General features: G+C 36.7%; 1 protein-coding gene across 1 annotated transcript in view; it reads right to left on the bottom strand.

Annotated features, from left to right (window-relative positions):
- The window catches only part of SPON1 (spondin 1), a 140,192-nt gene that overhangs the window by 82,681 nt on the left and 43,383 nt on the right, over window positions 1-14,128 (bottom strand). Inside the window, exons 5-6 of the mRNA XM_054390588.1 lie at window positions 13,991-14,113; window positions 11,534-11,682 (exon numbers count right to left, since the gene is read on the bottom strand). Of these exons, the coding sequence (XP_054246563.1) occupies window positions 11,534-11,682; window positions 13,991-14,113 (272 nt within the window). The remainder of the gene's footprint in view (window positions 1-11,533; window positions 11,683-13,990; window positions 14,114-14,128) is intronic.

The raw sequence follows: 14,128 nt of genomic DNA, 5'->3' as shown, positions 1-14,128 counted from the left end.
AACAATTTCAGAAACCATTCATACACATTTAATAAAATGCTTTTCAGTGCAATCACATGAAGAGCCAGTCACTGATAGTGGGACCCACTCACAGAGCCCAACAGACAGCAGGAAGGGCTTTCATGATACTGAAGGTGACACCAAAAGAGCATCTTCTGATGCTGCCCTCTTCTGAAGACTATTCTGCAACATTGCTAAGACTGACACATATCCAATCATGCTGCCAAGTGAAGCACAAGTAATCAGCTAATTACCTGTTTGCATAATGAGTGAGGGACACATCAGTAAGAATGTTTTCACCCAGGAAAAGCCTATAACAAGAAATAAAATTTCCTATAAGCACCACAGGGGCTGTGTTCCAAATCAAATCACAAGGCATACCAAACTTCAGAGAAATGTGTCAAAACACTGGGTAAAAAAGAGTGCCTTCCTTCCCGGACTGGGAGAAGGCAGCAGTCGTAAGATCAGATCAGCACCTGCACCGAACTGAACTGCTAGGATGAGTAGCTGACTTAGTCCTGGAAATTCAGGAGCACTCAGGAAGCTATCTGAAGCTACACAGCTAAAGCACTAGTGAAAGAAAGGGGTGGCTTTGATGCCAAAAAATTGTCACCTTCAAGACTAAGTTTCCAACTTCAAAAAAAAAGAGAAAGCCTTAGTCTAACTAGTCAATCTCATACCTGCTATTAAAATAACATCTGCTTGCTATAAAGGACCATTTTCTTTAATCATTCCATGAACTATTTACCAGTTCTTTTAAAATGGATGAAATATGTCATTTAGCTAATTCCTGTAAAATAAAATACCGTTATAGCAAACTAGACTTCTTGAGAATAGGACTTTTCCCTTAGAACACCTTCACTGTTCCAAAATTAACAACATCTTAAAAAAAAAAAAAAATCATAAGATATTACAAACTCTGGTATATTATTACAATTCTGAAATACAGCCAAATCTTGAATGATTTCACCAATATCTGGTCAGAAAAATGTCCCAGAACCAAGAACTGACGGAGACATCTCACTGTCAGTAACAATCAAAACTACTGAATATTGATACTTATCTGGTTGCCTGTGAACACTGACTTTGGAGCCATGACAGCATTAATAATGAACTGATCAATAAAATATATCTGTCTGCAATGGCTCCTGATGAAATTAATCAGTCATTAATGCCCTGTTTCTTTACAAAGTTTATCCAGCTTGATGGATAGTATTACTGGCAAGAACAGCTTTTCAGCTATGCTGCTGCATGTATTTGAGTACTAACATATAAAATACATACATCATATAATATAAGTGTCCTCTGGTTCCCCGATGCCCTTCAAAAATTACTTTTGGCATTTGAAACATTCTCTTTTTCTCCTTTAGAAGGAAAGAGCAATGGAGAAAAGTTGTGAAGGGCTATAGTGAATAAGGGAAGGCATGTCATTTTACAAGTCTAAATTTTTAAGAAGAAAATTTTGGGTTTGTTTCATAGTTTAACACCTGTTTCCAAATGCACTTTATGCTTGCACACTGAAAATCAGATCATTTCATATCTTACAAACTCATGCCCTCCACTGTTATTTGAACAAGAAATATATAGAGAGAATATTATCTGTGACATTTTAATTAAAGCCTATTAAAAACTCTATAGCAAGTAATAAAGTTAAAATTGCCTCCCTAATTTTAACCTGTTTTGCAACTGTGTCATGAATTCAGATAGCTATGGATAAAAATCTTTCACAGCAAAGAGCTGAGCAAGAAATTCTGGGGCTGACACCTCATTAAGATATTCTTCCCTGATGAAGAAAGTTCTTCGTGTATTACTGCGTGTTGCAGTGGTTCAGGGCTGTATTTAAAAGGCCATTAAAAATGTACCTGAAGGCAAAGTTAATCTTTATATTTGACAGATAATAGCAGCTTTTTTTACACTAAATAGCAAAGTGAATATTTTATTTCTTTATGATCTAATGACCATTTTGTTTAATCTTAACGGAGTAAAGATGAACAAGAAAATATGCTTAGGGGATATACTAATACATCAATTATGGAGAGTGAAAAAGTACTTTTAGCAGTAATCTACTGTAAATGAAGATCTCGCTAAGTACTCCCAACCACAGGGAGAGCTAAAAAAGATGCATTAAAAATCTACTCAGAATATGATTGTTATAGACATGTTCTCATCTCTTAAGTAATGCAGCAATCACATAATTAACTTCTGAAAAGGGAAGCATTTAAAACAACCATGTACGTATGGAACAATATAGGCCTTCACCTTATTTTGTTCAGTTAAAATGAATTTTTCCATCTAGTTTCTCTTACATTGTTGCAGAAGTGTTAAGACTGAGTGGCATTTCTGCTGAAGGTATTGCAGAAATAAAAATGTGAAATAAAAAACAGACACTAACTTTTGTAAAGGTAAATTTATTTGTAAATAAACCCTGCTCCTCCTCAACTCCAGACACATTATCTATCCAAGGCTCTTGTTTGCCCTGGAATTTAACTCTGAAATGCAGATCTGAATTTTATGTAGGAATGTTTTTTCCTTTTTTAAAAAAAAACCTGATTTTGATTTAGACCTCTGTCCTGTGAGGTGACATGAGATGACACATCCCACAAGATGCATGCCCCAAACCACCTATTAACCCCAAGAAGAAAGTTTACAGAATTTTCTTAGTGAAATCACTGGGATTACAACCAAGTAAGCAAGCTCTGTGGCTGTGAGAATGTTAAGTCCAATTAAACTAATGAGGTGCCTTTCAGTTGAATCTAATGAGCATTGATGCAGTAATTTCAAGGAAAGATGTCTATTCTCAGTATCTCTCAGGACAGAATACTCTCGATTCTTATCTTCTTACGGATAAACCCTTGTAATTTTGAATTTGTCTACAAAAGCCTCAATAGACTACAGTAAATCAGACTGCCTATGAGGACTGTTACTCTGTGCTAGCATGCTTTTCTACAGTTTTCTTCGTTTGTTTAGCTGTCTTTCAGCATATTAGTAAGCTGAAATGCAAGAAAGACACCTCTCCAGAACAAGTTTCCACCTGAGAAGTTAATGCAGCATAAGTATTATCAGTGAAAACCCATTCCTTTCAACCAAAAATTGCCTCAGGCAGATGAGTCCCAAGCCTGTGAAGATGCACTCACTTTCACATAGGCAGACTTCTGTCTGAATTAAAAAACATCAGTATCATTGATATTACATGCATAATCAAGGACTAATCTGCCTTTCACATTCCTAACATTGCTGAAATTTAGAATCAATTGAGTATGTTTGCCTACAGATACTGATGTGTGCACATACAAAGTATAAACAGCAAGCTGTAAAAATGCCCCACTTCAAAAGGACACCTAGAGAAACTCAGGTCTTGGGTTGTCTGAATGCACTGCATTACTTGTGTCCGATTAAAATAATTCTGAACACTGTCCACAGCTTTGGGGCAACGCCAGTGCTACTGGAAGCAAGAGCACTGAAGGTCTGTGACCGCTGTCTACAACCAGGTGGGAATGCATGGCTTGCAATGACCACTGACTGGCAAAAGTGCATTAGGTATTGATGGGTGAACCAGAGTCTTCTACACTGCAAGTTATGGAAATTAAATCAATTAAAGCTTCTTAGGTAAGTACTGTTAGATGATATTCTAGCATATAACACTTCTGTACTGAGTGATGAAGGTTGGTTGCGCTTTCCTGAGTCTCTTTACCTCCTTCATCTATTAGCATATATGAGAAGAACAGAGCAAAAAAGAAGCACAGCAGAATTGCACACGTGCATAAATTCTACCCAATTTTTGTCTAGAAAAATAATAATAAAAGACACGTTTTATATCTTAGGAGTCTATTGTGGATATATTTTTGCCCATATAACTAAAATGAAACATTTTTGACTCATGACATAGCAAATTTTTAAGTCTCCAGTTTAAGAAGTGATTATTAAAGTGAATTTATATGGGATGTAGAAAAATTGCATTTCCATTTGCAAATTGAATTAAAAAAAGATTCTGAAGATTCTGTACTACATTTCTCAGGAGTTCTGTGAATGGCATTCAAACTCCTATAAAAAGCAATCATGCATTTTCAATTTGCCATCAACACAAGCTGTTGTAAGTAATACAGCACATATTCTTGTCATGTAGTTTCAATAACCAAGAGATTTCATTTATTTGCAGTACTGTAGCCTTTTTAAGCCAAGGAGAAATAAAGAGGTAGCAACAGACCTTGGCTACAAATAATTTTTAAGAACTTCTGAATGCCTTTCTTAAAAGACTGGCGAGATGTATGCATATTGTGTTTTAAGAAAAACATCTCAAAAGGAAAAAGTAGTGATACTCAATTACACATATTTGCCTTTGCATATATTGCTTTAAAACTAATGAAGAAAAAGATCTGTGTATTCCTTTGGTTTTTATTTTAAAAGCACAAAAGTAACAAGGAATTTTCCAGCAGAAGGCACTATATGCAGTTATAGAAAACTACTTTTAGAGGCCCATTCTCACCTGCAAAACTCAAGCAAAAACCTGGACATGTAACAAAGTAAGATCTGAAAATTGTTGGGTGAAACTGAAGCTGTGAGGATCGTATATTGATGATGTTCAGCTGAGTATTTGAACTAACCTAATTGTTCTGGAAGAACACTAAAAGCAAATGCTGAATTATGATGCTTTGGAGCATGAATGTAGGGGACAAGAAAAAGCCCCCTGAAAGGAGTCCATAGATATTAACCAGTACTGTATTAGGGTCATATGGGACTACCTATATTTACAAAATGTTAGCTAGAATGTACATTGCTCATGCTAGTGTCTTCAACCTCCTGCACAGTCCCAAAGCACAGCTTCATCGTCTTAGCAGCCTGAACATAAATAATAAGCCTTCATTTTGTTGATCTCAACCTTTACAACTACAAAGTGAAATTAAGATTATGTTCCTTACAAATATAAAATAAACACAGCTGTAATTTTTCCTTCTATTTCCCCTCTCTTCATTCCCTTTACCCTCATATTAAGAATCCTTTCTCAAATGGAAAAAAATAGAAGGTACAGTTAATAGATTAATAAGCATATTTGAAATGACAAGCTGCAGTTCTGATTTATGCATGCTGAAAATTATACTCTTCAAGAAACCATCCATCCTTTTCCAATATCACTCCACTGTCAACTAATATTGGAATTTAAATCCAAGTAGAAGCAATAAATCCCTTCTCATATCATGCAGTTTAAAACATCATAAGGCACAAAGGCACTCACAATGTTTGCTTTACAACTAGAGGATAATTTAAAGAATCTGCTTTCTACATTGACATTAATTCTTAAATGTTTTTATAGTATTGAATGTACTAAAAGTTTTTAAATTATTCAAAATAAGTATTCAGAAACTCAGAGGGAACACAGCAGAGATAAGAATTTTAAGATGCATTCCATTTCTGTAAGTAATTTATTTCAGTCACTTAGCTCTTTTTTTCGTTTCCCAAGACTAACTAGTATTGTATAAAAAAAAAAAGTATGATAAGAGATATAGACTGACCTGTCCAAATTAGAGGACTTACAATATAGTAAAGGTATTTACAATTATTTAAGCACCTCACAGACCACTCTAAGCACAGTGCTGGACTCATTTCATTTAAGAAGAAAAACATTTGAGCTACTCTGTTTTTCTTAGCAAAGCACTGACTTACTTGTTGTGATACAAACTGCTATCTCACATAGATTTCCAAATTACAATTGAAGATCCATTTTTTATAGAATATTTTTAATTATCAATACACCTGCTTTTGAGCCCAATGTTTTGTATCATTTGCTACAACACCGTCATCAAATATTTGTGAATGTCAATGCAGATAAAAACTACTCTACTCTGCGTCAATTATCTCTTCTCCAGTAACATCTATATAGCTTTGTTTCACATTATGTTCTTAGGTGATTTACTCCAGGTGATTCTCTCTAGCAGGGGTGCTGGACTAGATGATCTTCAGAGATCACTTCCAAGCCTTACCATTCTGTGGTAGGGGTACAGCCCATGATATAAGTAATGATATTTATTTAAGATATCATTGACTAAAGCAAAAATATAACGGATGAGCTGAGCTAAGTTCACAGAAGAAAGATAACTGGCAGAGAATCCAGTAACATCCTTTAAAAAGTAACCCAGAGAGCTTGTAACTAGAAATTAATGACAGTAACAGACATTTTCATCTCAGCCTTGTGTTAACTCTTGCATCCGTTTCAGGTCTCAGGACATATTACAGTTCCTAAGTTCATCTGTATGCTATTTTATGTCGATGGTCAAATGAAGAAGTTCAAAGAAACATACAAGCTGCAAGCATGTCATTCTCTCTTGAGGTCAAGACAAATCCACAGCATTAACTTTCCCTCACCTAAAAATGAATTCATGCTTCTGTTTTTGACTGAACTACAACACATTAGAGTCCTTTCAGATTCAGACTGGAAAAGCAATCTAAGAAAACATAGTTAAAAGTTGAAATACATATTGATGAATAACCTTCCTTTTCAGTGTTTTGGGACAGTTGATTCACTACATATGTAATACATGAATATGCCTCTTCATTGCAGATTAAATGCAATAGATTTTGAATTCAGTATCTGTGATTTAGACATTTAACAGAGATGTCTTAGAAAGTGACAGAAGTCCATAACATTCATATATTTGCATACATATTTCTTTTTGAAACATGTGTATTTGCTTTTACATGGTGGTTTTTTGAATGCTCTTCTGGAATTTAGGTAGGAATAAGCGGTTGATGTAATCACAATAATGGAGTTCTGAACTGATGTTCCTACACAAATAAAAAACTCTGAAAAGCTAGTACCAGAACAATGAACTTGACATTGTGGGCTTTTTTCCTTTGTAAGTTGAAAATGGATCTGAATAATTAAGCATTTGCAAGTCAGATGAGATAGTAGGAATCTTCAGCTTCAGCTATTAGATCATGCTGTTCCTTTGAACAATATTTACAATACAGTAAGAGAGAAAATGGGAAGATCCTGTGGTTCTTGACAAATGCTGCTAATGGGAATTCAGGCATTTTTTTAGCATTTGCAGCACCTCCTTAATAGGCAGCTGGAATGCCACTGGCTATGCAGTCACAGCATTTTAATCACAGGTTAAGCCACTGCAGATGAACGTATTCAGTGAGAAGTAAGCTCTTCCCTAATTTAATTGTAGTAGTACTCTGACCCTCAAACCCCAGACATCACTAAAGTCAACAGGAGTTTCAGCAGGATCTCCCAGGGGAGGAGCCTAAGCATCTGCTGCACATGTCCATCAAACAATTCGACATTAGCAGTGTCAGCTTTTCTGTATTTTATGCTACTTAACATTTTGCTTGTGTTGCTGTAAGGCAGTTCTGAGTGCCTTAGAGTCACTCCTCAAATGCAACTGTTGTGCTTGTCAGGATTTAGAGCTACAATTCTGAAACAGTAACAGCAAGTAAAAAAAAAAAAAAAAAAAAAAATCAGAAGACCAGACTGATTTCTCTGATCAAAGTCTTGGTGTTAGTAGTGCTGAGAACTGCTGCTATCACACAGAGTTCGTACTTCAATATTAGCAGCACCAGCAGAATCAATGCATCTGAAATTTTCACCTTTTAAAAATACTACAGTGGTGGACTGAATGAAAATAATTTGAAAGTAATTTCATTGCATCTTTCCACTGGATGAATCTGTTAAAGGATAGTAATAATTTTGTGACGGCAGAACAGTACAATAAAATTTAACTGCAGGAAATGAAAAGGCAAGGCATTTTAAAAGACTTAAAAATTAGCAAATAATGTCTAGCAATCCAATGATATTGTCTGGAACAGACATTTCTTAGTGACTTTTATGTCTGTGTACTGGAGAGCTAAAATTACTGCATACTGCCCAAATGAATGAATCTACCAGAAGCAGAAGCAATTGTTTCCCTGCTCTAGCATTACTTTATTGCAATTCAGGCAGTTACCAAGGAGGCAGAGAAAATTTTTGTAAGCTTTGATGGGCCTCTCAACTATTACAGACATTTAAAAATAGTAGGATTTTTTCTTGGTCTCATTTCTGCAAGAATTCCATTAGGGTTCACTCAGGAAAGAATAGTCCTTGAGTTGAACCAGATTGGGTTTTTTTCTTGAAGGGTCTATCTTCCGCAAAAAAATTGAAGTTTTTTTATTCAAAGAGAGTCTGATTGTTGGATTTTACTCAAAAGTTGGGTCATATTAGAAATGGAAGGTCTCTGATAATTGGAAGAAAAGCAGCAAGGCAAATTAAGGTAAACAAAAGGGAAAATAATTGTTGAACTAGCAGATAAAACCTTCACTCACTGTTTGATTATGCAAATTGTTTCATATCAATAACTGAGTAATTATTCAGAGGGCAAAACTTCAAAGACTCCCATGCAAGTTAGAGGTATGAAACTTCTGAAATTCATTAAGCACGATGAGAGCTCACAACCTGGAGTTTAAAAAAAAAAAAAATCAAGCTTATTTATTACGAAATAGTAACTGCTCATAAAAGCACAGAAAATTTAAAAGAAAACCTTTTTCCTCCCTTGTAATCTCTACTTGTCTGTTACCAGAACAATTAGCAGTCCTCAGCTAACAAAGTATGAGGGTAGAGAGGAAACTGTTAGTAACATCTGAGAAAAGGGGCAAAGACAGCCTTAGCCAACAAGCTCCTGCAACTCCTCCCAGCAGCAGGTGGAGAGAAGCTCAGCTCACCTTCCAGCAGCCACTGACTCCTGGCAGTTCTGAGAAGGGTATCAATGTCTCTGACATTGAGAGACTATCAATATAGAATATTTGTCTTGTTGAATGGAAATGTCAGACTGGAGGCTACTTATCTAGGGGAGGAACTCCCCATTTCTGAGCAGCTTGAGTTTGGTCTGTGGACAGAGCCATGTGTTCAGCATGGGGAGGGAGAAGTGCTAGATGCAGCATTTGCATGGCACAGCTACATGCAGCATGCACAAGTCAACATGAGGCTATGTTGTATGAAAACAATGTCCTAACAGCAGTCTGTTCAGTGATGAACATTTCCAAAAGCATTTACCAATTCTAAACAGAGGTAGAAATTCCCTGCAATGCATCATTACACCCCAGTATACAGAGACAGAATTTTTGTAACAACAATAGCACACGCCTGTCATCTTCTCTACACCATGGCTTCAACAGTCATACTAAATGATAAAGCTTGTTCCTTGTAAGGCAACCCCCATCCATCATATAACAAAACTAAAATAGTTTAACAGTTTCTAGATCATGAGGACAAAAATTCTCCATCTGGTTTTCACAGGTCTTTAACAGCAGAAAAGACATTAACTTCTCTGTGACAATAAGGCCCCTGACCTAGCTCTGCACTCAAGTAACACAAGTGGATTCAAGATGTACCACAAATCCAATGAGCAGTGGTGGCCACAATGTTTCATTAAGACTTACAACTCTAATAGAGTGGGTATTCAGTAATTTTACAGCATTTTTCTGTTCTTGCTATTAAACCTGGCAAAACGCAACTCAACCAAACTTGAAAAGGCACTGTTAACCACAGCACTATTTCACTATCATTCTGACACAAGGTTAAATACAATTTCAAAAATTATAATTGTGCCTGGTGTTTAAAACCAAGGAAATTACCACACTCATAAAAAAAAAATCATTTTGAACAAAATGTGCTTAATATCTGCCAACTCTCATAATCTTCCAAACAGAAGAACCACACGTGGAGTAACTGTGCTCTAACAATTAAAAGCTTATCCATAGCACAATGATATTTTCAGAGTACTTTTTTGATTCATATTTTAAACATCTTGTCTGCTTGTTTAAACAAAAATCACAATATGGATGCAGAATTCCCATTTCAAATCCTGTACTTGTTTCTGTCCAGACAGTTTGTCAAATAACAGGTTTGGCACAAATCAGACTTTTTTGAAAACAAAATGAATGACTGAATATATTTCAGAGATATAGGAGTTCAGTGAACATTCTTTTGCACACATAATTCCTTTTCCATCCTTTGCTCATTTAAAACCCCTGAAGTATAATACATGAATTATCCTATTGTACACATTGCCCACTTGACAGACTGTTTTAGTAAACCTCTTATGTGCTGTGCTTTTCCTTCCAGGCGGCCAAGAGAAGTCTAACAATAAGGTTGATTAGCTCCTTTAAGTTCTCCCAGATAAACAGACTACAAAGCAAGTTTACATTACCCAAGACCATCCATGCAAAAATATCACACAGGCTTTTTACAGTAGCAATACAAATCAGAGCATTCAAAGGTGCTCAGTCAAGAAAAGCTGCTGATGATTCAGCAGTTTCTGAAATGGGGAACAGAAATGTTTACGCTCGAGAACCATCAGGCAAAGACACAATTGTTAGGAGACTTATTAACAAAGCTCTGTTTAAAGAGAGCTTTTTTCCTTTGCTTTATACATCAGTGATAGTTTTTTAGTAATAATTCATAAAAATCATTAGATAGACTTCTTTTTCTTACTACAACCTTAGATAATGTCAATGACAGATGCTGGCTACATGTTTCTATATATTCACCTAAGAAACTTCACAGAAAACACAAACCCAGAGTCTGCCCTTCTTGCATTACTGGCTGTGGGCACACTGCAGGTTAGGGCAACTGCCTCAGCCCTGCGCTGTTGCACAGACCACAGGGGCCAGGCACCAGAATAAAGCACAAAAATTGTTTGTACAACATAATAAACTTTTAGGGGCAATTCCTCTCCTTTCTCTCCCATGTACATACATCTACATAAAAATGTATGTATGGCTCTCTTATATGTAATAACATTTATACTCTTTCTGTCTTATAATTGAGCTCAGTTTCCAATGAGTCCTTAAATTTCCTCGAGGTAGATATCCTAATAACAACCACCACTTCCTGCTATATTTGGTTGCTTGTTGCTTGATGGAACAAAATAATCTACAAACTATTTGAAAGATTGATTTCTGTGCAGCTAAATCAATCCCTTGTAAGATAACACACTATAAAGGCTCTTCTGCCCTCAAACCATAATCCTGATTCATCAAATTTTATGAGTGCATTTGCGTAAAGCTCTCCTCTTCAACAGCAAGAATCACCTCGCTCTTCTGTAGGAGTGTTTTCTAACTTGAATGAATCTGCATAAAATTGCATATAAGGTCTTTACCAAACAAACAAACCCCAAAAACCCTACAATACACTATAAACTAAAAATGAACCATTTCAAAAAGAAATAAAGCCTATTGATTCCCAAATTCATGGTATTCCTTTAAGAAACTCTATGTGTCTTCAATGATTAATCCTGGAGAGATGAACTTTGCTTTTCTACCTCCTTTACTTTTTGCATGACACAGATTTTCTAAGTTGAGAATACTGCAATTGTTCTTTCACAAGCAAAATCTTTTGTCAGAGTAAGAATGACTTGAAAAAAAGCCAGCCAGATCTCCTAATCCACTTAAATGAAAATCAGCCAGCAAAATGACATTCAGATGTTGTCAATGACAAATCATTTCCAAGCCAAAGTAGGATGCTTTTTTTTTTTTTTTAAAGTATATATAAAATCATGCTTACTTGCTGTCGAATTTCTTCTTCCATCTTTACTGGGGACCCCAACTCTGCCACTTGTTTGACACCTTCACTAGCATATCCTCCATACTCCCAAAGGATGTAGTTCTTCGAGTGAGAGCTACCGATGATTGCAGACCAGTGGTTGGTGCGTCCTTTCAGAAGGGGGAAAGAATAATTAATAATAAAATTAAAAAAAATTAAAAATCAACCATCAAGACAACTTCAAAGTATAATTCCTGATTTTCTATTAAAATTAAAGGTTTGAAATACCCCTTTTTCACCAGTACCAATGTTTTCATTGTGTTGCAGGCTGGCAGTTCTTACTACCTACATGCATGGTATCTTTTGATTAATAAGCCACTGAACTACAGAAATCTGGAATAAAGTGTCAATAATTGTTAGCTGTAACAACACAGGCAAAAACAGTGACAAAAATCATATTCCAGCTAACCAAGCAGCATCCACACGCAGATAGGCTTATTTTTATTCTTCACTGAAGATTCCACTTCTTCCTGAATCTTAACAATCTTTTAATTTTAGGTTTCCAGGTAAAATACTTTTGAGGATGAAACCTGCAAGGGAAGACTCCGGTGTTGACGCAAAGATTTTACAGCAAGTCATTTCCTTACTGACAGCTACTGGTTTTCACCAGTCCACTACATTCGTATTTGGGTGATCACAGCAGATTAGCAAGGAGTTGTGGAGGTAGGCAAAAGGGTCCTTGTTTTTGTTCCTTTTCTTGTTAAACAACAACAAAAAAAGTAAAAGCTTAAATATAAAATGTTAGTTTGATGGAACTGAAAAGAGAATCAAGAAAAAACAAGGAGTCACAGAAGTCCCACAGTACAGGAAATAGAAACAAATTCACTTAAGTCTTAACACTTTGCCAAGATACGGACTTAAAGCAAAAGGAGGAGAAAAACTGCTCACACAAGCAGACACTCTGGTAACAGTGCAAAGACTGGGGATGGGTGAAACTGAATGATGGGATGAGGCAACACTAAGTATTTAAAGCAAAAGGTAAAGAGTAGCAGTAAACCAGCTGAAAATTAGAAAAAATGAAAGAAAAGTTAAAAAGAAATAAAAGGAATGCTAATTTAACATGTGAAAGGTGGAAAAACTAAAAACGTGGAGAACTGAACAGATAAAGTCAGATAAAGGAATCTCATCATAGGGGAATAGAAAATAGATTATAAATAACAAAAAATAACTTCAATGGTAGGGGAGAAAAGCTGGAAAGGTTTATCAAGCAGAATATCAAGCAGAAGGAGATGGCATAGCAACACAGCAAACAATGCCTCCATAGTTTTCCTAGTGCTAAACTTGGACCAAAGTACATCCGCTGAGCTCTCAGTTATAGTCTGCTTGATGTTGTCAGAGTCAAAGAATCATAGAACGGTTTGGATTGGAAAGGACCTTCAAAGGTCATCTAGTCCAACTTCCTTGCAATAAGCAAGGGCACCTTCAATTAGATCAGGCTGCTCAGAGCCCTAACCATTAAAAGCTAATGGGTAACTGAGCCCTAAATGGGAAAGAGAGGGGGAAAAAAAAGAAAAAAAAAAAAAAAGCTCAACCAAAATTAAACCACCTCCCTGCCCAGGTAATAACTGAAGAGACTGCAGTGTCAGAAAATGGTTTCTCAATCTAAGATGTAGTAATTGTTTGTTACACACTGGCACCTTGTCAAACCACAGAGAGATATTGTCATTCAGCTCCAGTGACAGGACCACCACTTTTGTCCATTCTTTCTTCCTAGCACATAGGTCTAACCATTGCACAAGTCATAGCAGCTTTCCTTGAAACACAGTAAGTGGCACTTACTGAAACTTACTAAAAGAGAAGGTTCCACGCAGGCCCTGGTAAAGAGAAACGTATCACTTGAGAGAGCAACTAGAGCACTTCTATCTCTTTAAATGGGTAATCAATCATTTCATACACTCCAAAGCCTCTCATGCTCCCAATCTAAAGGGATCAAGAACACGTGATGTCTTTGCAACCAGAGCCCAGCCTCTTCCACAAAACAACTCATGGCGTGAGTTACACATGAGGATGTGCAGCACCGGCGGCTGCAGAGAATGGAGGCTCCGTGCAGACATGCCATGGCAAAGGCAAGGGACAAGCAGAGGTGAGAGATTTCCACTGGGACAGTTTCGCCAGTATAGCAGGGAGCTTGCTTGTCTCTCAAGACTGCCAAGGTGGTCCCACTACCCATGAAGAACCCACCCCAGGCTGACACCTGCCACGGCCTAAGGAGAAGGAGAGGCTATAAAGGCACAGCCCCCAGCCCCAGATGGATGTCCTCTTTTCCTGCCACAAAAGGCCTGAGGGCAGTGCAGGGCAGGACAGTGCATCATACCACAAGCAGGCCAAGCACAAGGCAGGACAACAAGTCATACCACAAGCTCCAACCTTCTTTGCATTCCCTAGATGGCACAACAACAGTAAAAGAAAGATACTCACGAGGAAAATCTTTGGGGTGTGTTTTTTCTGACCAGTTTCCATAAAAAGTTAATCTGTATTTGGCAGTTCCACAGGCACAACAATCTAGAATTGGTTTGTCAGTCACACCTTCTGAGGCTGAATCTGAAAAAGCAGCAA

The sequence above is a fragment of the Indicator indicator genome, chromosome 21, assembly GCF_027791375.1.
Source record: "Indicator indicator isolate 239-I01 chromosome 21, UM_Iind_1.1, whole genome shotgun sequence".
Taxonomy (NCBI): domain Eukaryota; kingdom Metazoa; phylum Chordata; class Aves; order Piciformes; family Indicatoridae; genus Indicator; species Indicator indicator.
Note: the sequence above shows the minus strand (reverse complement) of the source record. Positions and strands in the feature narration are given on the sequence as shown.